Source organism: Ceratocystis lukuohia (assembly GCF_044167205.1).
Source record: "Ceratocystis lukuohia strain C4212 chromosome Unknown Supercontig4_pilon, whole genome shotgun sequence".
In the NCBI taxonomy this organism is placed as follows: Eukaryota; Fungi; Ascomycota; class Sordariomycetes; order Microascales; family Ceratocystidaceae; genus Ceratocystis; species Ceratocystis lukuohia.
Window position 1 is genome coordinate 1145612 of NW_027263523.1, and position 26105 is coordinate 1171716.

The following is a 26105-nucleotide window of genomic DNA, read 5'->3' on the forward strand; positions in this document are numbered from 1 at the left end:
GGTTTTAGCTGTCTGGGCTTGGGGGTCCCCTATCTTCACTATGACTTCTTCTTTAGCGGTTGGTAGTTTCCTCAGGAATGAGCACGTTAGTAGCAGCGGCTAAAGAAGCAACAACGAGGTCTAGGAAGTCACTTACGTCGCTGTTTAGGTGTCGGAGTCTCGGCTTTAGATGCACCCCAGGGGGTGAGGGAATATAGAAAGAACCCCTCTTTGTTTGGCCAACGCCCGTTGTTGCTCATGTTGTTTTGGCTTTTGTTTTGATGTGACAGGAAGTTTAGCTTTTCCTATGCTGTGCTGTGCTGCTGCGCTGTGCTGTGCTGTGCCATGTTGTCGTAAACGAAAAAAAAGTCCAAAAGGGAATTTACTCTGTCGATAAAATAACACCTGAATAAAGCGAATTGCTCCTTCCCTGGTGGCAGTGGCTCTCACTGGCCCTGGCTTCCTCCTCCCTCTTCCTTCGACAGACGATGCTATGGAGGTGCTAGCTAGGTGCTAGTAATGTATAGCAACTGCCTTCCTTCTATCAATGGAGTAGTTTCTTCTTTTGTCTTTGCCTGCCTTTGGTAGGGCGTATCAATAAGTTCCTACTTTATAGGCCCTCTCCGAAGCGACCTGCCTTCTTTTTTTGTAGCCTCTGCCCTTGTGTGATGGATCGTCTAGCTTTAGCTGGGCCCGTCCTCCTATGACCGCAGCAAGTTGTGCCTTCTCCCTTAGCCTGCTCTAGGTTCGTCATTCAACCTGGCCGTTCCTGTTTTCTTTAAAAATAGTTGAGATCCCCCCCTCTTGTTGGCCCAGTTCTTGAACACTCTCAATTCATAGTCTCCATTGCTCACCAAGTCATTTATTGCTTCTTTCATTGTTCCTTTCCTTTCTACCTTCGTCCCTATTAATTTTTCTGTTCTTTGTTCCTTGGGTAATTACCTACTTGCTATCGACCGCTCTGTATACTTCTTTCCTCGTCGTGATACCCCCTCCCCACCTTCCCCTAACCCTGGAAACTAGTACGTACTTGTTTGTACCCATCTGTACATACATTATACATACTCCACACTCCTCCAAGGCTGCTCACCTAGCAACATAACAACTTGAGCTTTGCCTTCCTTCCCCCACCAAAGCCTCCTTTCTACTTAATTAACGGCCATCTCTTCTTTGCCATTCACACACTTGTTTCTTTCTCTCTTCCTTTTCCTCTTTTTTTTTTCTCGTTATCGTCACGCTTGAGCATTTTTTGTCATTCGTTTTACGATTCTAGCTTTTTCAATTTGCCCGCAATGTGGTAAGTTCCTTTCCCCCCCGTTTCCCTCTCCTGATTTTTGCTATCTGGCATTGAACCTCTGTCCAGCTCGAAGATGGTTGCTGCTTGCTCTATACCTCGGACTCGGGCCATGCTCGCAGGACAAGGCTAGCTTTGGCTATCCTGCTATCGTCAGCCTGGCATCAATTGCTATGTGGCTTCACCTTGGGCTTGTCTTCCCTCCCTCTCATACTGACTTATTCTCCTGTTCAGTGGAATCTTTGGTTACGTCAACTACCTGGTCGAAAAGGACCGCAAGTACATTCTCGATACTCTAGTCAATGGTAAACTCCTGCCCTTTTCCTCCTTGTCTCTCTATCTTTGCTCTTGCTTAGAACTGCCTGACTCCATTTTACTCTATGCCGTGGACATCTCGTACTAATATCTTGGTTTTTCTAAAAATAAACAGGCCTGTCCCGTCTAGAATACCGTGGCTACGACTCAGCTGGTCTGGCTATCGATGGCGACAAGAAGAATGAGGTCATGGCCTTCAAGGAAGTCGGCAAGGTTGCCAAGCTCAAGCAGCTCATCGAGGAGGAAAAGCCTGACCTGACCAAGGTCTTTGACTCCCACGCCGGCATTGCCCACACCCGTTGGGCTACCCATGGTCCTCCTTCGCGTGTCAACTGCCACCCCCACCGGTAAGCATACATGCAAGTTCCTCCTAGCCTATATAACCAGCCATCACTAATAAATAATACTTTTCAGCTCTGACACCACCTGGGAGTTCTCCATCGTCCACAACGGTATCATCACCAACTACAAGGAGCTCAAGACCCTGCTGAGCAGCAAGGGCTTCAAGTTCGAGACTGACACTGATACTGAATGCATTGCCAAGCTGGCCAAGTACATCTATGACCAGCACCCTACTATCGGCTTCACTGATCTAGCCAAGGCCGTCATTCAGGAACTCGAGGGTGCCTACGGCCTGCTAATTAAGTCTGTCCACTACCCTCATGAGGTCATTGCTGCCCGCAAGGGTTCTCCCTTGGTCATTGGTGTTAAGACCTCTCGCCGCATGAAGGTTGACTTTGTCGATGTCGAGTATGCCGATGACAACACTCCCCTTCCTGCCGAGACTGCTTCTCAGAATGCTGCCATGAAGAAGAACGCTGGCTCCCTCTTGGGCCCCGGTACTTCTAGTCTCCTGGCTGCCCCTGATAAGTCACTCCTGCACCGCTCCCAGTCGCGTGCCTTCATGACTGATGATGGCATGCCCATGCCTACCGAGTTCTTCCTGTCGTCCGACCCCTCAGCTATCGTTGAGCACACCAAGAAGGTCATGTACCTGGAGGATGACGATATCGCCCACATCCACGAGGGCTCGCTTAACATTCACCGTCTCAAGAAGAACGATGGCTCCTCCAACGTCCGCTCCATTCAGACCCTGGAGCTTGAACTGCAGGAGATTATGAAGGGCAAGTTCGACCACTTCATGCAGAAGGAGATTTTCGAGCAGCCCGAGTCCGTCATCAACACGATGCGTGGCCGTCTCGACATCAAGAACAAGAATGTTACCCTGGGCGGTCTGCGTTCTTACATTGCTACTATCCGTCGCTGCCGTCGCATTATTTTCATCGCTTGCGGTACCAGTTACCACTCTTGCATGGCTGTTCGTGGTGTCTTTGAGGAGCTTGCCGAGATCCCCATCTCCGTTGAGCTGGCCTCTGACTTCCTCGATCGCCAAGCACCTGTCTTCCGTGATGACACCTGCGTCTTCGTTTCCCAATCTGGTGAGACCGCCGATTCCTTGATGGCCTTGCGCTACTGCCTGGAGCGTGGTGCTCTGACCGTCGGTATTGTCAACGTGGTTGGTTCTTCCATTTCTCTGCTCACTCACTGCGGTGTCCACGTCAACGCTGGCCCCGAAATTGGTGTTGCCTCCACCAAGGCCTACACATCTCAGTTCATTGCTATGGTCATGTTCGCTCTCTCTTTGAGTGAAGACCGCGCCTCCAAGATCCAGCGCCGCGAGGAGATTATGCAAGGCCTGGCCAACATCTCGGACCAGATCAAGTCTATTCTGCAGCAGGACTCTGCCATTAAGGATCTGTGCGCCAAGGTTTTCAAGAACCAGAAGTCCCTGCTGCTGTTGGGTCGTGGTAGCCAGTATTCTACTGCCCTGGAGGGTGCTCTGAAAATCAAGGAAATTTCCTACCTGCACTGTGAGGCTGTTATGTCGGGTGAGCTTAAGCACGGTGTGCTGGCCTTGGTTGATGAGAACTTGCCCATCATCATGATTCTGACTCGTGATGACTTGTTCAAGAAGTCTCTCAACGCTTACCAGCAGGTTGCTGCTCGTGGTGGTAAGCCCATTGTCATTTGCAACGAGGGTGATGAAAACTTTGGTGCTGGTGAGGCCATGAAGATTGAGATCCCCAAGACTGTTGACGTCTTGCAGGGTATTCTCAATGTCATTCCTCTGCAGCTGATTGCCTACTGGCTGGCTGTCTTGGAGGGCCTGAATGTCGACTTCCCCCGTAACCTGGCCAAGTCGGTTACTGTCGAGTAAATGGGCAGTTTTCTAAAAAAAAAACTAATGACACTTGGCTTGTTTTATGCTTTTTTTCCCATTCTTGTTTCTTGTTGATTTACGTATCTAACCTGCCATCATACCTTGCGCTTGTTTTTGGGATGTTTCCTTTGCTTTATATTAAATAATGAATAACCTTTACTGGTCACGTATTGTCTTGTTTTTGAACGATGTAATGGCTATGGTGGTTGATATGCTCGGATTTGTATGCGTAGAAATTAGGTTGTTGACCTCTTTTGTGTGATTCGGTGGAGTAAAGGGACATGTATATCTAGGGCGGCAGCGATGCCATGGTGACAAGAGAGCACTTTGACCAACACTAATACCCGCATGACTACTTGTTTCTTGCGGTTTGTTGTATTTATTGTAGAAACAAAAAAAAAGGAAATCACACGCTTGTATTGTAGATAATAATTCTTTCGGCCTTCATAATTCAGTCATGTCATGATGTTCATGGCCACTAAGCATTGTTTCTTTACATGAACGGTCTTTACACGGTTTGAGTGCCATATCCCTTCACACGCTCCGCAAAGGCCCAGCTCTGCTTCTCCAGCTGCACGTCCTCATTCAAATCCACCCCATCCTTAGTGATGATAGCAATAGAGTACTTGTCCAAGGACCGCGCATCGCGGTAGTACAGGACCTTCATGCACTGGCGGATGACATCAGTAGCTTCTTCCTGAGTAAGTTTCTGGGCAGCTTCCTCATCGGGAGCATAGCGGCGCATGATGGGCTGGGCTAGATGGGCGCCGAAGCCGGTAGCGAGGGAGGGCGAGCTGTAGGTCGTTCCAAGCAGATCAACGGCGGCAAGGAAGGGAGCATCGTCGTCGTCAAGACCGGCGACTAGCAAGTGGTTCCACAGAGGGTCGATGCGCGAGCGCCGTGCGTACATCAGCTTGGATAGGTAGCGGTGCAAGCTTGCTGCGGACATGGGCGTCGAGGTGGTGTAGGCCTCGTCGATGGAGAGCGAGGTTAGGTGGCGGTTGAGGAACTGCATGTCGGAAACGTCACCGCCGAAGCCGACAACGGCGGTGCTGGCAAAGGGACGCAGACGCTTGACATTAGTGAAGCGGGCGAGGGAGCCGTAAGAAGCTGTGTGGGGTGGGGGAGAGAGACGGGTGGTTAGATATGAAGAGAGCTGGGGCTAGCGGTGATTTATTACCTAGATTATCGGCGGCGATGACGACGCCCTTGTCAAACTTTATGGCTATAACAGAGGTACCAGTGACAATGGGCTGCTGGGTGGCCTGCTTGGGTCCAGACTGAATGTACGAATGGTCGTAAGCGCCATAGATGTCATCTCTGGGCTATTTATCAACAGCAGACTTGATTAGCAAGACGGGGGGTCTCATGGTATGGGCTAGAATTACGGGATATTGTGAAGCTTACTCTTCCCCAGGCCTGAGGACGGTGATCCATTGTGAAGAGGGTATACGGAGAGGAAGAGAAGAAGAGCAGAAAAGCAAGGCTCCAGGTTGTCAAGAAGCCAAAGAGTGGTGGATGGTGTTGTTGTGAGAAAGATTGTGTTTGATTTGGTGTAGATTTGTATTGTAAGTTAAACTACACAAGGCTACCAATCCAGGCACAGTAATCCGCAAGTTGTCCCTCCCCCAAAAAGCTTCCCTTTAGCTTCGCGTCCAGTGCTGCCTCGTTTTGAGGTCCTAGACAGGTAAAAGTGGGGAGCTTAAAGCGGCTGACCTGCGGGTAATCTCCAGGAGTCAGATGCAGCTGGCGGCCAGCTGCCATCGATAAGATGACATCACATGACTTTTTCCTTGGGAAGGGATGGGGGCACTAACTTGTTGACCTGCATATTCTGTACGCCAGCCCCCATCTTATTAGTCTATTTTAACTTGGGCTAGAGTGGGCCTGGCTAACCCGCTCAGGCGATGGCTTGGTTGTTTGTGTTAAGAAACAAAGTCTTGTTGATGTGCTACTAAATAGAGGACCCGGACTAGCTGGCTAGACCTTTAGATAGTTGACGACACCTTAAGGCTGCAGTAGTAGACAGTGGGCTATTATATATGCAGTGTGTCATATACCTTGTGATGCCTTTCTGGCCTGGTAGCTGCGATGGAATGGTAGTCGACGACCACTCTGCTGTTCCTGTCTGCAGCTAACTCTGTCCTAAACGGGAATGCCATGTTCAAACGAATAGATGCCATGGGGGATGGTCTGTATTTATTCGCAAATCTATTTAGCTTATAGATTGCGTTGCCCCTCCCGAGACAAATTGCCACCCATGAGTGAAGAAGAGATGCTGCTATAGTTGCCTACAGCTGTAAAGTGGATGGATGCTTTAGGCTAACTCTAGGAAGACCCCTAAGGGCCATGAACAAAAAGAAAAGGTACGGGTTTTAGTATGTAATAAATACAATGCGTCGAACAATGGATAGGGTGACTCAGCAGTAACTTTTACTCAATTCGATATAAGGAGAAACTGCCATCTAGAATTTGCCGAAACCAGCAAGCAGTGTTTGTAGATGCCGGAATAGCAACGTACCCTACTCAGCACAGAACAATGTCTCATGTACTCTCTCAAATGTTTTCCTGTGCCTGGCCCAGTTTTTCCCTGTACGTGACCGCCCACCAATCATTGGCTGGAATTTCGCCTTTGCCCCATTTTCGGTCTGGCTCTTCTCCATCTTGTTTTGTATTCTTGTTTTCCATTTTGTTCTTGTTACAATCGAAGCCGAATAAATTGTGCAACACATAGTTTCACTGAAAAAAAAGCCCCATCGCTGATTGACTTCCAACCCTTGTTGCTCTTTTTTCTCCGCTTGGGCAGTTTTCCTACCCCCCTCCCCTATCGCCAATCCCGACATAGATTCGATTATGCTCAACATCATCGCTCGCCGTGTGGCTGGCCGCCGTCTCGTGGCGCTGCCAATTCGCGCTGCCATCCGCCCCTCAGCCGCTATCGTCTCCCGTGTCTCTTTCAGCACTAGCAATGCTAGCTATGCCGTCGCTAAGAAAGCTGCTGCTCCCAAGAAAACGGCCGCTACTACCACCAAGAAGACCAAGACCACAGCCGCTAAGAAGCCGGCTGCTAAGAAGCCAGCTGCCAAGAAAAAGTCTGCCGCCAAAAAGAAGCCCGCCGCCAAAAAGAAGCCTGCTGCGAAGAAGAAGGCGCCTCTGACTCCCGAACAGAAGACGCGCAAGCGTGTTGCAGCTCTGCGGGCTGAAGCTCAGCTCAAGGCTGAGTGTGAGGGCTACCAGCCCCAACACGCCTATGGCCTCTATGTCGCTGAAGCCATTCGCGGCCAGGACCTCAAGAAACAAAACATCACTATCGTGGAAGCCCTGAAGTCTGCCATTGAGGGCTACAAGGCCCTGTCTTCCAGCGAGCTGGAGGTTAGTTTAGTCTAGTCTCTCCCCTGTCTCTTATTGTAGCCCCATTTCCGCCCCGGTTATATGCTAACGTAACTCAAAACCTTAGTCCTACAAGGCTCGTGCCAAGGCGAACAAGGCCGCTAACCAGGCCATCACCGAGAAGTGGATTAACTCCAAGACCCCCACCGAGATTATAGCTATCAACAAGGCCCGCCGTTCCCTCGCACGCCTAACTAAGAAGCGTATTCTTCAGCTTGGCGATAAGCGCATCCCCAAGCGCCCCAAAACAGCCTTTTTCATATTCGCCGAGGAGAAGCGATTGTCAGGTGCCATGAGCAACCTGAGTCTGACTGAGAGCGCTGTCCAGGCTGGCACTGCCTGGAAGGCTCTGAGCGGTGCGGAGAAGCAGACGTACACTGACCGCTACAACAAGGAGAAGACTGCCTACGATGCACAGATGACTAAGCTGGCCTAGGGGAGAGGTTGACCTTACCAAGACATGCCGTCTGATGCCTGAACAGTGGTATAGTGGATAGTAATATACACACTTTTTGCTACCATAGTTCTATCAAGAAGTAGGGATCATGGAATGAAGTAATGCATGGTTAGTACAGGCGAAAGAATTAGGTACAACGTGGGAGAGGTGCAAGGACAAGTGTAATGGTAGTTTTGTTTGCATTTATTTACTAGCATATTGGTTAGCGATAGCCAAGGCCTATCCTAGAGGTAGACATGACAAAGGGATTTTACTTCAAATTTCATGGTGGCTAGGGGTCCAGCCTTAAAGAACAGAGGGAGGGGATTCGGTCAAGGCTTGAGTAGGAAACAATCTGGGGTTGCTGGGAAGTATGTTGAATACATATGGATCAAGGGCATGCATAGCCCTATAAGTTGTACATTGATTAAGATTGTTGCTACGCACGGGGCACAGCTAGTGTGACAGTGATGAAGATGTTGTAGAATCGGAATATCCTCAGTTGGAGCTCGGGGTGACTGAGATGGTGTCTAGACAGCTGTTTGGTAGTAGTATAAGGTAATACATGGATCTATGGTCAGCGATCAGTACTCATTAATATAGCTTGCCAATGTTTGTTCAAGGTTGTAACTGTGGTAATGTTTGGTTCTATAGTTCTATAGCACACCATGGTTACCGAGTATGCCCATGACTTTTATGTCTGTAATCCCCGACCCTCAGCTTCTGGTAGGAGAAAAGGAGCACGAGTATCAAGAGGTAATTTTTACTAGTTACTTGTGTGATGGAGAATTTGGGTCCGGTTAACTTACACATGGGATGCCGCGGTGGTCAAGACTCTGCCGCATATCCGGAACATCCCCGGATGAATGAATACACAGCATATATGTGGATCTCTGGAGTGTAGATATTAAGACAAAAGGATACCTGTGTCACAACAGGGTTCTCGTCTTGAGATCACGTGCTCCACAGTATACACGAGATTGTGCTTTTGTGTCACCCGTCAATTTCTTCATTGGCCTAGCCGACAAAGCCGACAATCTAGAAGTCCAACGTGGCACTGTAAGTGTGGCATTCTTCTGTGGCCTCCATGTCCACCCATTTGTTTTTAGCAGTGGTCCTCATGGCGTAAAAGAATGCGACTTTTGCCATTTCTTATGCCCTGGCATACGTCGACGGCGGTCAAGAACTCGTCAGCGTCTAGGGTGAGGCTCTTAATATCACCGCTGCTTTGACTACGCTTCAATGAAGCACTATAATAGAGTGTCGCTAGACTGGCGCAGGGTTTCCCCCTGCGTCCAAGTTAGACTGACCTCAACAGGTTCGCGGTCACTCACTAACTTTCCATCAGCGGAGGCGAGAAAGCGAAACCCTTAGCAATGTATTCAAAATCATTGTCATCGAGAATAAGCAGCGGCAAGTCACGAGAGATAGCCTCATCACCAAACTCACACATCAGAGTGTCCGGAGGGCATTTGCGGGGAACGCCAGCAAAAGCATCGTCCTTGCGCACCAGTGTATACCGGGCATCTGACATGCCATTCTGACCGTTGGTAATACCGATATTATCCTCGGGACGGCTGAAGAGGGAGTTGGTGTTGCCAAAGACCACAACGACGTCGACGCCGGACCCGAAATCCTAATGAATCCGATTTAGAAGTTGCTATTCGGGCGGGGCGATAAGCGCTATGCTCTTTAGAAGCTCATCGACTATATCTTGAATACGCCGTGCTTGGGGCTATTAGAGAACCTGCCAACTTCTTGAGCATTAAAGCTCTTGGGACTGAGATCTACGTCAATGTTGGTAGCAACATTCATAGTGGAGGCTTTGGTAGTTCCCGAGGCAGCATGGACCGTGGCTACGAGCACCAATGGCACTGATAGTGTTGTGCTTCATAGTTGCGATGAAGTGTGGCCTGGGGTATGTACAAATTCTGGGTATGATATACGAAGATGAGTGGAAAAAGGGCAGGTACATTGGCCTACAAGTTGATTGCCAGTATCGGGTAGACACAGACGTGGTGGATAGCATGGCCGAATGAACAGTGGTGGTTGATTATCAAACAGAATTCAATGAAGGGGGAATGGGTGTACTGTATCAAAGAAGCAGAACGTAGATGAAGGGATAGGAATAAAGCTAGGAATCCGGCCGGCTAGGTGTGGAACTAGCTGCCTTTTCGAAGTTTGTGTATACTTACCCAGATTTGGCAAAGAGATACAGCCATAGAGGTCATCTCCATTACGACTCATAGCTTCTCTTAGGATGTCTCCCGTGTGCCAAATGGCATGTTCTTCCCCTTAACTACGGACGCTTCACTCGTGCTCGTGTCAACCTAACGCCTTTGTACTCGTCTGTGCTGGAACGATATGATGCTTCATGTCTATGTTTACAAAAAGCCACTAGGCTAAGATTCTAGTGTTACTCCCCTGATAACGCCTTGCCTCCATTTCTTCATTTTAGCTATCGAACTCAGGTCATCATCCCAGCAAGCCAACATGCAGCACGTCCCACAGAGATCACAAGATGTTGCCTACTACGTATAGTAAGAAGACCTGGGAGATAAATGGCGAAGTAGACTGATCTAATTCCTATTTAAAGGCGTCGAAGCGCCATCGAAGGTCGTAGTTGTCGATGGGAGCTTTGTCTCGGTAACGCCGCCATATCTAGAATCCTGCAATGCTAATGATCCTGAGGAGCTTTACTAAGAGGAAAACTCCCATAGCGACGCTACTATTACTATGTTCGCTTGAGTCTATAGGTGATAAAGTAGACCGACCATAGCTACGAATAGCAATGTGGGAGGTGATTGAAGTATCGAGAGATGAACTGATGAGGATACCAATGAAGTAAAGCTACCAACTCTCTTCTCATCTATCTACTGCAACCAAGAATAGAATTCAGTTTCAGACTTGGCAAAGCCGTAGGCCTCTGTGTTCTTCTTCAGCCTTTGGCTATTGACTTCACGAAGGAGTGACTGCAGCAAACGCGACACTTGCTGCTTCACTAGTGCAGCATCATCAGACTATTGATGAGCACTTTATCTTGAAGGCTAAGCTCCTCAGCCCTATTCTTGGTATGGCGATAGGCAGAGTTCTTCTTGCCTGGTGTGCTGGGATGATGGGCTTGATTTTTCACGAACGAGAGTACAGTCGAGATGGATGGCCTTTTCTGTCTACCCAAACCGGAATGACGATGTACACCCCACTGAAGCTAGTAGGAAGGCAGCAGGCTGTACAGCTCCTGCGCATATTGTAAACATTGACCATTGTTGGTGTGGTGACTCGCCTCTGGATTTCGATTTTATCTTGCGTTGCTACACTGGCTGGCCAGAACGCCATGGGTCGGTCACGTGATATGACAGACATCGTGTGTCTGGGGCTTCATATCACTGCAGTCCTTGGACAGCTGTGGTTCTGGGGTCTTTGTGCCCATGGTGGGTGTCTACAACCTGCGCCTTGGTAAAGACCATACACTTAGCTAGAGCACCATCAGAACATACATTCTACTTGAATTGCATAACCCCTTTTCAAAGGCGGGCATCTGCCTCTTTAGCTGGGCAACCCACCATGCATATTATGTATGCATCGGTTAAATCCTAGCAGCCATGCATATCTCAGCGTCACAACCGAAGCAACGTGATGCGATGCTATTGGTACGAAAAGCGCCCAGCCTCAGGCATCAGCAACTCGGTCCTCCCCGCATCTGGCCTCAATAAAGATTCTCTACCGTACAAATCAAACCATCACGATTCTAACCACCACAATTCTAACCACCACAATTCTAACCACCACAATTCTAACCACCACAATTCTAACCACCACAATTCTAACCATCTCATTACCCAAACCCAGCAATCGTTTACTATAGCCTAGAAAGTCAGAAAGATGGGAATCTCCAGTGTATTCAAATCTTGCTTTCAAAAGCCCAAGCCTTCTACCCGAAAGTCTGGCTCAGCTACGCCACTCACCCTCCCCACATCTACTTCAGCACAGCCAGAACCTGAGCCAGCCAGACCACTACTACAGGGAGCGTCTTCTCCACTGCCAGCCGAGCCCGAGTCAGTGTCATTGCCTAGCCTACAAGAGAAGATTTGGCAACAGGCGTACAGCAATTTGAGATCGGAAGAGCCAGGGCTAGTAAAGGCATTCGAGAAGATCATCCTCTCCGAGCTCCAGCCCGGCACGAATACCGCCACATCCACCAATCGAATCGAAGTCACATCGCTTCAAATGCAACAGCTCATCCAGATTGGAATCGATCGAACGAAAAAGGAGATTTCTATCAAACAAGGAATTGACGACGGCTTGCAGGCAGTGAATGCTATCAGGGGAATCATAGATGGAGCTTTTCGCGCCGCTCCAGAAGCCGCCGTTATATGGGCAACTGTCTCCCTTGGAATAGACGTATGTGATCACAATATGCCCATAGGAAGATGACACAAAGCGTGGTGTTCTTAGCTAACATCAGATAGGTTTTGACTAACCCCGTCACTGAAGCGCTCAAAAATCGCCAAGGCATCCAGTATGTCATAGGTAGAACGCAGTGGTATTGGAGCTTGGCCGACTTGTTGCTTGACGAGAATAAGAGCGATAGAGCCACAGCTGTTCTACGGGACAGGCTGGAGAAGAACATCATAGAGCTCTTTCAAAAGCTCCTCTTGTATCAGATCAGGAGCATATGTCTCTACCGCCGTAATCAGATTGTCACTGTTTTAAGAGATGCGCTTTTGATCGATGACTGGGCGGGCAAGCTCGCTGACATCAAGGAAGCCGAAAATTCTGTACAGTCTGATATGGACCAGTATAACACTCAAGAGAGCCAGATAAAAATGAATGAGCTCAACAACACAACAGCTGCTCTGCAAACAAGTCTAAAAAGCGTTTATGCAGAAATGCAGAGCCAAGCAGAACGACGAGAAGACGACAAGGACAAGCAATGTCTCGCAGACCTTTACGTGACCGATCCCCGCACAGACAAGAAGACTATCGAAGATAAGAAAGGCGGCTTGCTGAAAGACTCCTACAAATGGATTCTCCAACACAAGGACTTCCGGAACTTCAAGAACAACGAGGAAAGCCAAATCCTCTGGATCAAGGGGAACCCTGGCAAAGGCAAGACGATGCTTCTTTGTGGCATCATCGACGAGTTAGAGTCGGATCCGTCAATCTCACCCTACTATTTCTTTTGTCAAGCCACAGGCGGTGACCGGCTGAATACGGCCACATCTGTGCTACGCGGCCTAATTTATCATCTTGCACGCTGCAACCCACAACTCATCAAGCACGTGAGAACGAAGTACGATTACATTGGGGAAAAGATATTCCAAAATGAGAGCGCTTGGCATGAAGTCTGCGAGATAGCAACTACTATGCTGAAAGATCCAAGCCTGCAGAAACCCATTCTGATTGTCGATGCCTTGGATGAGTGTATGGTGGGCCGGGACCACCTACTTGACTTCATCACTAAACCTTCTCCTGCGAAATGGATTGTATCAAGCCGCAACTGGGTAGATATTGAAGGAAGTCTGAGTGATACGGATCAGAAGGTCAGGATACACCTCGAACTGAACCAAAATTCAGTCTCTAAAGCAGTGGAATCTTATATCGAGACCAAAGTCGATCAATTGTCAAAGAAAAAAGAATATGATCAGGCTACGAAAGAAGGCGTCTTGAAACATTTGAAGGAGAATTCTGGCGGCACTTTCCTTTGGGTAGCTTTGGTCTGTGAACAGCTATCCAAGCCAGATGTTCGACAACGTCATACCCTGGGAAAACTCGCGTCATTTCCGGCTGGGCTTGATTCTCTATATGAAAGAATGATGGAGGAAATCGACCAGTCAGAGGATCAACAACTGTGCAGAGAGATCATCGCTACAGCCTTAGTGGTATATCGTCCTATCACGTTGAAAGAGCTATGTGCCCTCGTCAAGGGTCTCGGGAAATTAGCTGACAAAGAGGTCAAAGAGGTCATCACATCATGCAGCTCTTTGTTGAGTCTTCACCACGACGTTGTTTCCTTTGTGCACCAGTCAGCCAAGGACTACTTGCTGCGTAAAGCTTCTGGCAAGATACTACCTCGTGGTGTTGCACACCAGCATCATATGATCTTTGTAAGATCACTAGACCTTCTTTGCGAAATACTTAAACGCGACATTTACCACTTGCAGGCCCCGGGGCATCTTATTGATGAAGACTCGACTTCTGACCCTGACCCATTGGCTGCAATTAGATACTCTTGTATCTTTTGGATTGACCATCTTCATGACTTGTCCGCAACTGCACTGAGCAGCGAAAACGATAGGATATTGGTCTTCTTTGAGAAAAAGTATCTTTATTGGCTAGAGGCTCTTAGTCTTCTACACAGCATCTACACCGGAGTAAAAGGAATGGGAAGATTGGAAACCTATCTGGTAAGTAGCTCTGAATGGGGAGAAACTGTATTTTGAAAAGACAAATTTTAACATTGTGCAGCAGGACAAGGCATCAAAGAACCTCCAAGATACGGTCAAAGATGCTCGCCGATTCCTCCTTTCGTATACAGGAGTTATTGAAATTGCCCCCTTGCAGGTTTACGCATCGGCTCTAATATTCAGCCCGACTAATAGCTTAATAAGAAGGCTGTTTAGTCACGAGGAACCAAGCTGGGTTGAGCCGAAGCCAAGAGTCGAGGCAAACTGGGATGCTTGTCTGCAAACTCTTGAGGGCCATAGCTCGGCAGTGGACTCAGTGGCATTTTCAAGTGATGGACGGCGGCTGGCATCAGGGTCTTGGGACAAGACTGTCAAGATCTGGGATGCGACTTCTGGTGCGTGTCTGCGGACTCTTGAGGGCCATAGCTACGGCGTGACATCAGTGGTCTTCTCAAATGATGGACAGCGGCTGGCATCAGGTTCATATGACAAGACAGTCAAGATCTGGGATGCGACTTCTGGTGCGTGTCTGCAGACTCTTGAGGGCCATAGCAGCTACGTGACATCAGTGGTCTTCTCAAATGATGGACAGCGGCTGGCATCAGGTTCATATGACAAGACAGTCAAGGTCTGGGATGCGACTTCTCGTACGTGTCTGCAGACTCTTGAGGGCCATAGCGACTACGTGACATCAGTGGTCTTCTCAAATGATGGACAGCGGCTGGCATCAGGGTCTTGGGACAAGACAGTCAAGGTCTGGGATGCGACTTCTGGTGCGTGTCTGCAGACTCTTGAGGGCCATAGCTACGGCGTGACATCAGTGGTCTTCTCAAATGATGGACAGCGGCTGGCATCAGGCTCATCTGACAAGACAGTCAAGATCTGGGATGCGACTTCTGGTGCGTGCCTGCAGACTCTTGAGGGCCATAGCGACTACGTGACATCAGTGGTCTTCTCAAATGATGGACAGCGGCTGGCATCAGGTTCGCGTGACGGCACAGTCAAGATCTGGGATGCGACTTCTGGTGCGTGTCTGCAGACTCTTGAGGGCCATAGCAGCTACGTGACATCAGTGGTCTTCTCAAATGATGGACAGCGGCTGGCATCAGGGTATTGGGACAAGACAGTCAAGGTCTGGGATGCGACTTCTGGTGCGTGCCTGCAGACTCTTGAGGGCCATAGCAACTACGTGACATCAGTGGTCTTCTCAAATGATGGACAGCGACTGGCATCAGGGTCTTGGGACAAGACAGTCAAGATCTGGGATGCGACTTCTGGTGCGTGCCTGCAGACTCTTGAGGGCCATAGCTACAGCGTGACATCAGTGGTCTTCTCAAATGATGGACAGCGGCTGGCATCAGGCTCATCTGACATGACAGTCAAGATCTGGGATGCGACTTCTGGTGCGTGCCTGCAGACTCTTGAGGGCCATAGCAACGGCGTGACATCAGTGGTCTTCTCAAATGATGGACAGCGGCTGGCATCAGGGTCAGAGGACAACACAATCAAGATCTGGGATGCGACTTCTGGTGCGTGTCTGCGGACTCTTGAGGGCCATAGCGACTACGTGAAATCAGTGGTCTTCTCAAATGATCGACAGCGACTGGCATCAGGGTCTTGGGACAAGACAGTCAAGATCTGGGATGCGACTTCTGGTGCGTGCCTGCAGACTCTTGAGGGCCATAGCTACGGCGTGACATCAGTGGTCTTCTCAAATAATGGACAGCGGCTGGCATCAGGCTCATCTGACAACACAGTCAAGATCTGGGATGCGGCTTCTGGTGCGTGCCTGCAGACTCTTGAGGGCCATAGTAACTACGTGACATCAGCGGTGTTCTCAAATGACGAGAAGCGACTGGCATCAAAGCCACCGGGCGACCAACCATCTTTGTACCCTAAACTCTACAACTACACCCTTAGCACTGATACGGCCTGGATTATGCAGCATGGCCAAAGGAAGCTTTGGCTGCCACCACCATGTCGTCCTACACAATTTGCAGCATCACAGACAGGAGTTGGATTTGCCCTTTCTTCCAATCGCATTATCGTCATAGGATTCAGATCTTCCGATTAGCTTAGGCAGTCTAGCACTAAAGTGAAAAGTTTCTAACAGATTAGAGTGTATATAACCATCTACGTATCTACATGTTTTCCCGCCAAGCTTGCACAACAAATCTTTCAACAAAATCATCTACAATTACAATACACAATCAGTTATCTATGCCCATATTTAACCTGTGAACTAACTCCTTATTTCTAGAATGGCACTTGATATGGACAGCCAGTTTTGGAATTCTCCGGGTGCTCAAGCGTTTGTATCATCTAACTCATGCTGATAAAGCTCTAGAACAGAATATCCCAACCAAGTATTCCGCTCGACGTCCAAAATACCAACAACAGGGTAGGAAGATGTGCGGGGGGCTACTTGATGGTTTAAACGAAGACGTGAGAATTAAATCTATTATAATCCCCTGTTCTAAGTGTGTCTCAAAGAATAGCATCTGGGAGTTTATAGGGAACTGAGGAAGTTTTCCCAGGCCTGCTGGATTTGGCAGCTCGATAGGCCCAGCTACTACCTGGAGGCTGGTGAGTTAGCCAACAAATTAACTGCTCTCTTATGTTAAAGCTACTTGATTGCATTGCCGGGGAAACAAGCAGCAGCCTGTTGATGTCCAGATATCGTAGTTGGAAGGTTGTAAGGTCGGTATAAGTAATATATGTAGCCCGAAGATAATGGTATAACCTCTGACTTACAGCCAAGGTCTGTGATGCTACTTCTTGCGCATTTTGTACACTCTTGAGCGCATGAGGATCACATATCAGTGGCATTCTCGACTAGTGGCCAACGACGAACATCAAAGCCAGGCGGCAGATAACACAGTCAACGTCTAGAATGCCTCTTCTGGTGCACGTCTACAAGCTTCTCTAGTAGGCCACACCATGTATTACCCGTCATTCAACCCGCTCAACATTCCCATCTTTTTCCATACGCTAGTATCTTGAGGCTGGACTTTCTCATGTCTATTACAGTTCCGTCGGTTCACCAAGCACGTTCGCTTCACTCTAGCGCTCATAGATATAGCCTCAACAGCTGTTATTTGTGGATTATGAAAGGTACATAACGTGCCTGAGCTGCCACCAGAGTGTCGCCTCGCAGCATTAGCAGCAGCAAATATCAAGTTTGCACTAGGCTGTAATGTCTAGCCACGTCCTAGTCATGAATCTCATCCAGTGGTTGGGATAGGAACTCTTTTCCTCACTTGAAGCGTTTCTCTGCCGCGAATCCAAGCACAAGCGACCCTCTAGATCAAGGCCCACGCATACCGCCCTCCATGTATACAGCACATGTGCCCTGAGCACATGCTGGTTTGATGGCTAGTATATATCTACTCTTTACCCCTGCCCAGCCCATCCTAAATCTTTCAGGAGCCTTCCAATGGGAAGCAAGGAAAGTAAAAGAGGCTGTTTCGTTACTTCGAAACGTGCGAAACGGAGAACACGGAGATTGCTGTTCTCTACATCAAAGCTAATGGGGACTGTTGTCTCGCTCTGGCTTGTGCTGGTTTGCTTTCGCTTGTGCAGTATTGCACTCTTCTTCCCTACCCACTCTCACTTGTCTGAGTTCACTAGCCCGTCTGCGATACATGGCATGTCTCTATCCATTCTCTTGACTGCGTGCTAGTGGTCGATAGCACGGACGACAAATAGAGTTCTTGCTTCGTTGCTTGACAGCACATTCGCAAATCCGGAAAGCTCAGTTGCCTAGGACAGCTGTGTACCTGAAGGAGCCTGACTAAGGAGGGTTGCGTAGCTAGCACAAAGGCTCCAGTCTAGTTTCACCAAGTCTTCCTGGCCTGACTGGCTTGGTATCTTCTGCCTTGCCTTTTTTAAACTTGATGGCCATCTGCACAATAGCCAGGTTTTGCTCCAAGAAACTCTCGAGGTCACATAGCTCCGCAATATCCAACTGTCCAATCATGTTCGGCAAATTAAATGCGTCATGCAAGTTGAAGCTGAACCTCGCTTCCTGGTCGTTGTTATCCCTTGATTGATGTGAATGCAAGTCCCCGTAGCTTGAACGACGAGACTGCCGTGAATATGGTCCTATGGAACTTGCCCGAGAAGAATGGCCAGAGCCAGGGTGCCACACTTCGCTTGGCGCATGACCAAGCACGGCCAGGCTATCATAGCTGTTGCGAAGACTGCGTCTAGGATCATTACTTTGACCCGAAGCCTGACTCCAGTTATCGCTTCGAGCCGAGTGTCTTTCGCTATACCGCGGCTTTCCCAGCTCATCATGCATGCCATTTGTACTGCTTCCTGAGACGTGGACCACTAGCGCTGTTGCACTGTCGCCTGAGAGAATGTGTGGTTTAGGTTGCGCACTTTCGTTGTCTCTGTGGACGCTTAAGCCTTCATCAGACTGGTCCTGTTGCCGGTGCAGGCCAGTACTAACAACGGTATCATGTGGTGTAGCCAGTGTCTCGCTCTGTATACCAAATCGACCGCGAGAAAGCCGGCCAAGTAAAAGGCGTTGACCATCCTGGGCTTGAGCCAAGTCTTCAGGATTGAAGCGTAGCCCGCTAGATATGGGGGTAAGGCCTCCTGGAGTTTTCGCGTCCCAGCTAGCTACTTCGACGGGAGAGATGCCAGTTTCGAGGGACAAAGATGGTCGCGGCACAACCAGACTTGCGGAATCTAGTTTGTGGAGACCCTCGCTGCCATACATGACCCTGCCACGCATATGTAAGACAGAAAGATCAGCAACGGGGGGCACAGCAGGCGTCGTATCCTTGATCAACCGCTTGCCGTCCCAATACCAAATACTAGGCTTGTCCTTTTCTGTATCCACGGACAGGAGCTCCTTGCCATCTCGAGCCAACATACCATAGATGCGGACTCGGGGTCCTTTTATACCAACAATCGTACTTGTTCCCGCGAACAACGCAGAGTCCATCTTGGCCGGCCGTCGGCGGTTAGCCAAGACAACAATGATCTCGGAGGATTCCAGTGAGCTCTGGAAGATAGGTAAGAGGCGAGACAGCCAATGGCAAAGGGTGTCCATGTCGGGATCTTCAGGCTTGGTGGTAAATGTTTCAATCAGCTGGTTGGATGTCGATGCCAGCGACAGTACCACCAGATTGGCACCAGCTTGTACCACATGAGTCGCAAAGTCATAGGTGTCAGGGCCATCGCTTGGATTTTGATGTTCAGTGAGCCTGGCATGGTGTTAGTGCTTGGAAATAGAGAACGCAGACAAATAAGAGTATGGAAGCCTCAGTATGGCCTTACCCAATATCCAAGGACAATCCAACGGCAATCTTCGTTGTGTCGCTGATCTTCAAACTAAAAATGTCGCTTTCGGCGGGCGTTTTGTTGAGACAGCCCCGCTGTCGTCTTCCGATTCTTTCGCCATCACGATTCACCAACAACATGGACTCGTGATAGAGAGTCTCAGCGCCATTGCAACTATCAAACTGGTACGACCAGGTGACCAGCACCATGCAGCCTTTGTTCCGCGCAATGGTGATAGCCCACTGCTGGAGGGTGATTGTGGCTTCATCGTTGCAGTTGAGAGCACGAGCCTGCAAGCTTTTCTCCTCTAGAAGCCAGGACGATGCGGTCAGTCAGCAACTCTGTTCTGCAGTTTTAAGACAGCCAAGCATACTAGAAAATGGAATGACAGGGAGCACAATGAGGTCCAGTAGACCATATCGATCAGGACCTATATTTGGCACATGGTTCCAGACGCTTGGGACCCTAGGCCCGAAATTCACAGCCGGTGTTTTTGTAGGAGGGCGTTGAATGTCAGGCGCCAAGCTGACGATTTTGTCAGCGCGTGTGAGGTTATCGTGGATTGTGTCGACCGAGGCCGCAAACTGAGCACAGGCGATTCTCATGATAAGGTCTCGGTGCCTGGGTGAGGGCCAGAATCCAGGATGGAAACAAAGCAACTAGACACGGAAAGCAGAGCATGGGATGCCAATTTCCCTTTTTCTTTTGCCCAACCAGTGACATGGGCCGCTTCTAGTCGCAATCACATTCGTCTATTATGCGCCCCCTCACTTTGATGATATATAGCCATCCCTGGAATACTGGACTATGAGTGGCTGGCCAGATGACTTTAAGCGCCCGTCACAGTGCCACTCAGACTGGCCACATACATACCATGTTAAAATATAGATATATGGCTATACCATCAGCCTAGATGATGAGCGAATGAATAGAGTGGATGCGAGGGGAAAATTGATCGATAGGTAGCCATGCAAGAGAGGGAATCCTGGCAATATTCTGGGTGTGTACTCGGGCTCGCGCCGATCACTACCCGCCTATTAGAAAGCAGAATGATGACGTCTTCCTGTCTATGCAAACTCCATAATCGCCTGTTATATATAGCCAAGCAAATTAGAAGCATTGTATTCCAAAATTCACTCTACAAGGAATCCACCACCAAGTTCCTCCTCAGCCTCCTCGTCATCGTCGTCCTCAATAGTGTATTCCTGATCAGACAAACCTTCGGCCCCATAGCACTCCATGCTCTCGAGCTCGATGGCACGCTGGGAAACTTCAGCCTTCTTCTTTGCCCGCTCCTCTTCCCTCTTGCGATCCTCAATACGGTTTTGGGCATCCCGTCTTTCCTTTTCCTCGTCGACGTCCTTCCAAATCTCCGCTCTAATGCGCAGTCCCTTCAAAAAGCGCGTCCACGCTTTAAGGACTAGCCGCCGCTTTCTGTCTTCCAGCGCACTGGTTTGCATATCATCAAATCCAGCCAAAACAGCGTACATGGCCTCGGCATGCTCAGCGGCAACTACAGCACCTTTCATCACAGCTGTTCCGTGTCTCCCGCGAAACTCAAAACCAGACACTACTGGTGCATAGTCAATGCCCAGGAGGTAGGCCGCTTTGACAGCCTTGTTGTGCGCGAGGTATGCGCCTCCATTTGGTATCATGCCCGGCACGTAAATCTCCAAGTTTCCAAACTTATTGCGCGGTACGCGTCCGTTGACGACAGGCGGGTGCTGGAAGACGTCTGTCTGCTCCTCCGTGTACGCTGGTGTGTATGTATCCACTTCTGGCATATCATCATTGCTGTCAAAATTCCGATTCTTTTGTGTCCGTCGAACAAGCATTTTTGCCGGACGCTCGCCGGGTCGCACCTGGCGACCCAGCCGAAACCACTTGTCATGGCTATGGACAACGCGCACATCGGCGCGAGGATAGACGCGTTCCACGGGGGCTTTGCTTGCAGGCGCCACAGTCCCACATACCTGTGAGCCCGGCTTCAAGACTTGATTCCGTTTGAGATGTCGAGGTAGCACGTAATCCGGGTGTCCCCTAAAGTCAGAAATATTTTTAGGCATTGGCTCGCGGGCGAGATAGTCCTGGAGTTCCACATTCTCAGCAAAATCAAGGGAATCTAGTCCATCGGGGTCTGTATAGTGTTTGATGACTTTTTGCCACCAAGCTTGGCCACCGGGCATGCCATGTTCAATACGCAACTTGCGGGTCTTCGATTTAAAAGCTTTGGCATACCGATATGTGACATCGCGGAAAGTCCCATCATCTTCAAAGGCGATGACATATGTGAGAAGGTTGTCTCTGTCTGAGAGAGGGGGCTCAAGAGGCTTTGTTCGAGCAAATGTTTTTGTGGCGATGGGGTCTGCAGGATACCATCTCTGGCTTGTCTTATCCAGAACCTCAACCCAGTACACTGGGTGTGGACTTTCCCGTAGCTCCTTTATATGTGATGTGTCTACGGTAGAGGAAGGCCCTGCTATGGAGTGTGAAAGGGAGGAAGGGCCTGATACTGTGGTTGAAGCTAGTGCCCTTCTTCTATGTCCCATAGGCGGGGCTGGGTCGGGCTGTCTGTAAAGCTCCATAGCACGCCTTTTCTTCTCCTGCATTTCCTGCCGTCTCAACTCCGCCTTGGAAACATTGGGTCTGGTGGTGATCATACTAGGTCCTCCAGACCCAAATGGGAGGACTTGCAAAGAACAAATGAGGCGTGTACGGATGCCAGCTGCCCTGAGAAAAGCACAATAGAGCTGGGCGCCAACATCACGGGATCCGGACATGGTTTTGGCAGCATCTTGAAAGTCATCTTTGCGCGGACATGTCTCGAGGTCTTCATATGGTTCGTACTACACATAAATAGTTAGATTGTGCATGAAAACGCCGAATATAGTGCTCCTATTTACCGTAGCCAGATCCTCAGAGCTTGTTGCCCACAGAGCCCGCTTCATCCCGCGTTCGGTGACACTATAGTTTATTTTCCACATCTCGCCGGCCATGCGCAGGCCCCGCTTGATGGACTCCGTTTGTGCGAAGGGGGGCATTTTCTTCTTAGGACATAGATAGTCGCGTGTTCGCTGGGTGAGAAGCTTCCTTAGTGTTGCCTGGACCTTGGGATCATTGCACCAGTGGTTTCTTAGCGAGCAGTGCCATATAAGACAGAGAATATGCATGCGGTGTGCCTCTAGCCGGTGCTGCTTCTGCTCCTTGGTCAGCGGCTTGCGTTTGTTTTTTTGTTCCGGTGGTGATGGTGAGGCAAGCGTAGCCTGCTGTTGAGCAGACAAATTGAGTTCGATAGTAGTAAGACCCGGGGGGTCTGCTGCTTGGACAAGATTCTCAACGTCGATATTATCAAAGTTGATAACAGCCTCCTCTTCATCAGATTCGGAGTCTGAAGATTCATCGTCCGAGTCTCGTATCATGGTTTGTACAACCGGTACCGGCAAGGAGACATCTTCAAAGTCTAGGCCATCATCGTCACACTCTTGAGGATCGGGTGCTGGGTCTTGGCTCATTGGATTCGGCGATTTCGGTATAGGCAGTGATTTTGATTTGGTAGTGCTACACTGTTCTTCTTGACTTTGTCGATAGTCATTAGTCAATACATGAACTGAGCTCCGGCCATCATTCACAGACTTTGAGATGCCTGGGCGCTGTTCTGGAAGAGCAGATAACTGCGGCTTTTCCAAGCTTCTCGGCTGGTTACTATTTTGGCCACCAGCTTGGTAACGTCTAGTCATAGGCCTTTTTTGAGGCCGTTCAGGGGCGCTACTTGTTGCCTCTGTCAGCATTTCTCTATAAATTTCAGGGAGACATTCAGTATCTCTCTTCGAGCTACAGGGCATGGAATCCGTCCTCGGTTCCGATTCCGATGTCGAGTGTCGAGAGCCGCTGCTCAGCCGACCACCTGGCCGCCGGGTGGACCTCCGCAATGGCCGGTCCATGGTCCCCAAGCCAGCAAGCAGTAAACAATATCGCGTTTAATTTATATGGCACCAGATATTAAGGGCTCCTTTCGACCGGATCAGGCGAAAGCAATGCCAACAAAGTGCTCGCAATCGGGGCTTTTTATGCTAGCAGGGTCGCGACTAGGCCTTGCCTAAGCTTCCTGGTCGGCGCGGCTGTATGAACTATGCAAAGCCCTGCACGCGCGATATCACGTGATATAGCGAAGAGCCGTGCTAGTTTTCTCTTGAGTATAGAAAAGGGATAACTATCTCAGTGGAGCTAGCTTGACTAAACGTAAAAGACTAATCACACCCTCAGAAAACAATACAAGGCCTTCATAGAGGTTCCGTACAGGTAGACAATTGGAACATGGCACGACAGGCGGACATCGGCGACAATCCAGTATGGCATAATCTGGCAGTTGGGCAAGGAGACCGTAGATGGCGGAAAAGCAAAATGCCGTGTTGTACAGTTCCAACAGGCAGCCCAGTGGTGAAAGCAACATCAAGTTTAGACAGGCAGGTTTTCCGTTTGCTGTGCCTTGAGGTAGAGCCGAGGCAAGCAGCCCTCTATAAATCATCAAGGTACCAACTAGCCAACTAGCCTGAACATAAGCCACTCAACGATAAGCAGTCATCTCTAGGGTTAGGGCTATGACAGTCTGGTTTAGGATGGGATGCTGAATAGAGAAAAAGAAAAGGCCAAAAGTATAGAGACAGGTGGCTAGTTGGACAGGTACTAGTAGGTACACGTACAAGCGACCAAAGAGGGATGATGTGATGGCTTTTCAAGACAAACTGGGTGTAATATTATTTCTTTATCTACTTTAGCATGTGTTGCCTTTCAGCCTCAACTGTATGGAAAAAGACTTCTCTGGTTCTTGCAGGGCAGAGTTGAAACGAGCGAAAAAAGGGCTGGAGGAGCAGCAGGACATATAGTACATGCTGTACACGTCTGCATACATGTATACATTGGCACCATATAAATGCCTAGATAGCACTATATATTTGCGCAGTCACCCTGTCTTGTGTCTCATGAGCTGCTGGTGCTTCCCTTCTAACCTGAAGCAAGCATTTCGGTCTAGGCCTGGATTGCGAATCGAACGCCATCAGGTTCGCCATTGTTGCTTTTTCAAGTATACCACAGGCTATCTGCCTTAGCCAACCCGTGGTCCGTTTGCAGAGATCACGAGTGAGTAACCGCCTTGCTTTGTCGTGCTGTGCTGTGCTGTGCTGTGCTGTGTTGCATACTGTGCAGCAACTCGCTGGGGATTCTCGTGGCTGGGCGTTCTTTATTGCTTGGAGAGAAGACAAGAAAACAAGAAAAGACTTGATGAAACTCGGGAGGTGGGTTAGAGGTGGGCAGAGAACGGAAGGAAGGAGCGTTTGCTTTCTTATCTTATCGCAAGACCAATCCAGGCCCGCTAATCTTAGCACCTGACCACCGCCCCCCCCCCCCCCCCGCGTCTACTTTGGAAGGAACTTGCCATAGCTTACTTAGTGACTAAGGCGGCACATATGCAGCTCATTCATTGCTATCACTAAACCTGCCTAGGCCATTGCCTGCCTGCCTGTTCTTGCCTACCAAAATCTAGGGCTGCCTGAATTTCACTGTGTGGACTGCATTGCTGCATTTTTCTTCTACTTTTGTCTTCCATCTGCCTTTTCTTGTGCCTTGCGATTCCAGTGGTTCTTCATCACTATTTTCTCCCTTTTTCCTCATTTTGCTGTTTGTTTATTGTTGTTCTTGTTTAAGAGAAAAAAAAAAAAGTCACCTCTGACCCTTGATTGGCTGGCAACCCACGCCTTACTGCAACAACGGCACTCTGACCTCTTTGAGCTTGACATAAGACCCCGTCAAATCACAGCCTCACTAACAGCCGCAAACTGTCGATAAAGCCATTTTAAACAAGTACTACAGCAAACATCAGGGAAACTAGCCTGGCAGAGACACAGCAAGCGAACAAGCATAGCAGAAGCTGCCTGTTTGCTGCCAGACAGGACATGTAAAAAAAAAAGCTTAGGCTCTATATTGGTATGTTCAAAGGCATCTATAACACTCGAGTTATGCTGCACTAGCACTGCCAGATCTGCCCGGTCTACATCTTGATTAGGGATGTGAAGGGCCTTATCCCATCCCCCATCCATTATCAAATAATCCCTTTCTTCCCGTTCAGATCAACACCCCCACTCCACCCTAGACAGCCCAGACAGAACAAGCAGACGCCTTGCCTTTCTTTGTCCAGGATCCCCCAGTGTCTGCTTCTGGCCTGGCTTGGCCTGGCCTGGCTTGTTTTCCTTCTTCTCTTTCTTTCTTGCTTGTTGCATCTGTTTCCTTGCCTTCTTTCCTTGAATCTCTCATCTTCTCCCCCCTTCAGCAAAAGACAGCAAAGAGTCATTTTCCTATCATCTTCTCTCTCACACAACGCCAACGCTAACTAAGCCTAACTCGACCCCTTCAACCCTTAGCTAGCCAAGGTTTTCCCTTTTGAGCCTATCTGTTGTTATCGAGTTACCGGGCGCCAGGTTTCCCACTCGCTTGTTGTCACATAGCGTCATTGCTCCATATGCCAGCACAGTCATTTCTTTTCTCGCCTTTTTCCCTCCTCCCACAACCAACCGCGCACGTCTTACGTCTTCTTTGCCTTAAGGTTAATAAGTTGTCGCCGCTTGCTTGGGGGGATTTCATTTCTTCTTTTCTCCCTCTACAACTCCCAATAACTTTCCGGCTCCCGACTGCGATTTCTCGACTGTACTTCTGCTTCTTTAGTCAATTACCTCTAAAGCGCTGTGCTTTGCATGGTCTTACATGCATATGCCCTTG

General features: G+C 49.2%; 7 protein-coding genes across 7 annotated transcripts; 3 read left to right on the top strand and 4 right to left on the bottom strand.

Annotated features, from left to right (window-relative positions):
* Positions 1–1271: 1271 nt before the first annotated feature.
* HOO65_040315 (glucosamine-fructose-6-phosphate aminotransferase) lies at positions 1272–3806 on the top strand (the record flags this gene model as incomplete). The annotated part of the gene is made up of 4 exons (XM_071002604.1): positions 1272–1276; positions 1508–1578; positions 1704–1935; positions 2003–3806. 4 exons carry the CDS (start codon positions 1272–1274, stop codon positions 3804–3806), a joined length of 2112 nt encoding a protein of 703 aa, XP_070859158.1.
* A 511-nt stretch (positions 3807–4317) lies between these two features.
* Positions 4318–5246, bottom strand: HOO65_040316 (proteasome endopeptidase complex, beta subunit; the record flags this gene model as incomplete). Its single annotated transcript, XM_071002977.1, has 3 exons — positions 4318–4919; positions 4990–5134; positions 5217–5246. The coding sequence occupies 3 exons, from the start codon at positions 5244–5246 to the stop codon at positions 4318–4320; spliced, it is 777 nt and encodes a 258-aa protein (XP_070859159.1).
* Positions 5247–6662: 1416 nt separating this feature from the next.
* Positions 6663–7635, top strand: HOO65_040317 (Mismatch-binding protein cmb1; the record flags this gene model as incomplete). Its single annotated transcript, XM_071002960.1, has 2 exons — positions 6663–7181; positions 7267–7635. The coding sequence occupies 2 exons, from the start codon at positions 6663–6665 to the stop codon at positions 7633–7635; spliced, it is 888 nt and encodes a 295-aa protein (XP_070859160.1).
* Positions 7636–8968: 1333 nt separating this feature from the next.
* On the bottom strand, positions 8969–9450 carry HOO65_040318 (uncharacterized protein; the record flags this gene model as incomplete). Its single annotated transcript, XM_071003050.1, has 2 exons — positions 8969–9271; positions 9358–9450. 2 exons carry the CDS (start codon positions 9448–9450, stop codon positions 8969–8971), a joined length of 396 nt encoding a protein of 131 aa, XP_070859161.1.
* Positions 9451–11517: 2067 nt separating this feature from the next.
* HOO65_040319 (Vegetative incompatibility protein HET-E-1) lies at positions 11518–16116 on the top strand (the record flags this gene model as incomplete). The annotated part of the gene is made up of 5 exons (XM_071002484.1): positions 11518–12036; positions 12105–13742; positions 13800–14042; positions 14104–14689; positions 14738–16116. The coding sequence occupies 5 exons, from the start codon at positions 11518–11520 to the stop codon at positions 16114–16116; spliced, it is 4365 nt and encodes a 1454-aa protein (XP_070859162.1).
* Positions 16117–17853: 1737 nt separating this feature from the next.
* Positions 17854–19942, bottom strand: HOO65_040320 (DNA repair protein rhp41; the record flags this gene model as incomplete). Its single annotated transcript, XM_071002675.1, has 3 exons — positions 17854–19261; positions 19335–19644; positions 19711–19942. 3 exons carry the CDS (start codon positions 19940–19942, stop codon positions 17854–17856), a joined length of 1950 nt encoding a protein of 649 aa, XP_070859163.1.
* Positions 19943–20470: 528 nt separating this feature from the next.
* Positions 20471–22849, bottom strand: HOO65_040321 (Rad4-domain-containing protein; the record flags this gene model as incomplete). The annotated part of the gene is made up of 2 exons (XM_071002624.1): positions 20471–22183; positions 22241–22849. 2 exons carry the CDS (start codon positions 22847–22849, stop codon positions 20471–20473), a joined length of 2322 nt encoding a protein of 773 aa, XP_070859164.1.
* Between the last annotated feature and the right edge of the window lie 3256 nt (positions 22850–26105).